Source organism: Mustelus asterias, unplaced genomic scaffold (assembly GCF_964213995.1).
Source record: "Mustelus asterias unplaced genomic scaffold, sMusAst1.hap1.1 HAP1_SCAFFOLD_1988, whole genome shotgun sequence".
NCBI lineage: Eukaryota > Metazoa > Chordata > Chondrichthyes > Carcharhiniformes > Triakidae > Mustelus > Mustelus asterias.
Genome location: NW_027591933.1, coordinates 3,601 through 6,560, shown reverse-complemented (window position 1 = coordinate 6,560; position 2,960 = coordinate 3,601). Strand labels below are relative to the sequence as shown.

At 57.8% G+C, this 2,960-nt stretch overlaps 1 protein-coding gene across 1 annotated transcript; it reads right to left on the bottom strand.

The window, feature by feature from the left end:
* Positions 1-352: 352 nt before the first annotated feature.
* Positions 353-2,421, bottom strand: LOC144489077 (cardiotrophin-like cytokine factor 1; the record flags this gene model as incomplete). Its single annotated transcript, XM_078207026.1, has 2 exons — positions 353-838; positions 2,267-2,421. Coding segments are annotated over 2 exons (641 nt in total), but the record flags the coding sequence as incomplete, so codon positions are not given.
* Between the last annotated feature and the right edge of the window lie 539 nt (positions 2,422-2,960).

Genomic DNA, 2,960 nt, shown 5'->3' with positions numbered 1-2,960 from the left:
GCCACCATTGCGAATAGTCGGCCATCTTGAAGTGACGCCAACCACATTAGCACACTCGCCAACCTGCCCTGCGTGTGGTGGGCGTTCAAATGTTAACTGGTGGCATCTTGGTTTGGGCGGTGAAGAGGGCGATGGGTTGGGGAGGTTTTCAGACCGTGTGACCTTTCACCTCTGCCTATCCTGCAGGGTATTGAGTGACGTCAGGTCCAGGTTGTCGTGACTGAGACTGAGGGTTCCGGGGAGGGGGAGGGGGCACTCGGCAGCGGAACCAGGAATGTTTGCGTTGTGTGTGAGGTCGGGTGGGGTGTTAGTTAACGGCACGCCAGTGGGACCATCCAGCGAGGGTCCAAATTCACAATCCCCGATAGTCCAGACGGCTCACCAGGCCCCCGAGACGCTTCTTCAGACGATTGAAGTCTTTGGCTGATCGCAGCAGCCATCCCTCCAGCTCCCTCATCAGCCAGAAGTGGTCTAACTTGCGGAGGAAGTCAGTGGAGGGGGCGCCCCTTGCCCGGGTCCCCGGCGGAGGGGGCAGAGTGGGGGGTTCTGGGTAGCCCAGCGAGGTGACCAGACCGGCGATGGAGATGGTCAGGCCCTGGACACTGGTGCAGAAATGCTGGAAGGTGCGTCGCAGGGCGGGACTGGCCAGCTCTCGGTTCACATCGCTCAGGCACCGGAGCAGGAGGCCGTAAGCCCGAAGGTTCTCCATCAGTCGCAGCTGGTCATCCAGGTTACGCCACACACTGACCTCCAGCGTGGCGCTGGGCACGCCCTCCGTCTGGTTCAACCGTGGAGGGTCAAAGTCTGGGTTATCGAACGGGGGTCCCAGGTAGTCCATCTGCATGGGGGGCAAAGAGAGACGGTCAATGGGGGAGACAGGACAGGCTGAAGGGCAGCGGGGGAGACAGGACAGGCTGAAGGGCAGCGGGGGAGACAGGACAGGCTGAAGGGCAGCGGGGGAAGCTCAACACCCTCATAACTTTGGACACTAAGGGGCAATTTAGCATGGCCAATCCACCTAACCTGCACATCTTAGGACACTAAGGGGCAATTTAGCATGGCCAATCCACCTAACCTGCACATCTTTGGACACTAAGATGTGCAGGTTAGGTGGATTGGCCATGCTAAATTGTCCCTTAGTGTCCAAAGATGTGTAGGTTAGGGTGGATTGGCCGTGCTAAATTGTCCCTTAGTGTCCAAAGATGTGCAGGTTAGGTGGATTGGCCGTGCTAAATTGCCCCTTAGTGTCCAAAGATGTGCAGGTTAGGTGGATTGGCCGTGCTAAATTGCCCCTTAGTGTCCAAAGATGTGTAGGTTAGGGGGATTGGCCATGCTAAATTGCCCCTTAGTGTCCAAAGATGTGTAGGTTAGGGGGATTGGCCATGCTAAATTGTCCCTTAGTGTCCAAAGATGTGTAGGTTAGGGGGATTGGCCGTGCTAAATTGCCCCTTAGTGTCCAAAGATGTGTAGGTTAGGTGGATTGGCCATGCTAAATTGTCCCTTAGTGTCCAAAGATGTGTAGGTTAGGGGGATTGGCCATGCTAAATTGCCCCTTAGTGTCCAAAGATGTGTAGGTTAGGGGGATTGGCCATGCTAAATTGTCCCTTAGTGTCCAAAGATGTGTAGGTTAGGGGGATTGGCCGTGCTAAATTGTCCCTTAGTGTCCAAAGATGTGTAGGTTAGGGGGATTGGCCATGCTAAATTGCCCCTTAGTGTCCAAAGATGTGTAGGTTAGGGGTATTGGCCGTGCTAAATTGTCCCTTAGTGTCCAAAGATGTGTAGGTTAGGTGGATTGGCCATGCTAAATTGTCCCTTAGTGTCCAAAGATGTGCAGGTTAGGGGGATTGGCCATGTTAAATTGTCCCTTAGTGTCAGGGAGGATTCGCAGGGTAGATGCATGGGCTTGTGGGGATTGGGCCTGGGTTGAATCGTGAGTCAGGCTCGATGGGCCGAATGGCCTCCTTCTGCACTGTCGGGATTCTGAAAGGTGAGAGGTCACGCAGAAGGTCATGAGGGGGTCAGGAGAGGAGAAACGAGGGGTCAGCTGCTCGCTGAGGCTCAGTGAGGGCTCGAATATCGAGGTGGGGGCATCAGGGCAGGGTCAATGTCGGGGTCAAGGGGGTAACAGGGGGTCAGGTTAGGGGTCATAGGGAGGAGCGGACTGGGGACAGGAAGTTGGGGGTCGAGCATGGGGTCAGTGAAGGGTCAAGCAGGTCGGCCAGGGGTCGGCGAGAGGTGAGTGAGACCTCCTGAGGCTGGTGCTTACGTAATTGAAGCTGAGGACTTGCAGCTGCCTCTCCAGGTACTTGGTTAGCTCGTACGTCTTCTGAATGGACATCCCGATGGAGCCATCGCGGAGGCGGAGGGCACGAATGTCCCACACATTGAAGAGCAGGGAAACCAGGACAACCGAGAAAATCCCTGGAAAACCGAGGAGGAGGGGGTCAGTCCGGAACCACAGAGGAGGGAGTAACTCCCAGACAGACAGACACCCGGGATCCAGACACCCGGGACCCAGACACCCAGACACCCGGGACCCAGACACCCAGACACCCGGGACCCAGACACCCAGACACCCGGGACCCAGACACCCGGGACCCAGACACCCAGAACCCAGACACCCGGGACCCAGACACCCGCGACCCAGTCACCCGGGACCCAGTCACCCGGGACCCAGACACCCGGGACCCAGACACCCAGACACCCAGACAGCCAGACACCTGGGACCCAGACACCCAGAACCCAGACACCCGGACCCAGACACCCGGGACCCAGACAGCCAGACACCCGGGACCCAGACACCCGGGACCCAGTCACCCGGGACCCAGACACCCGGGACCCAGACACCCGGGATCCAGACACCCGGGATCCAGACACCCAGACACCTGGGATCCAGACACCCAGAACCCAGACACCCGGGACCCAGACACCCAGACACCCGGGATCCAGACACCCAGACA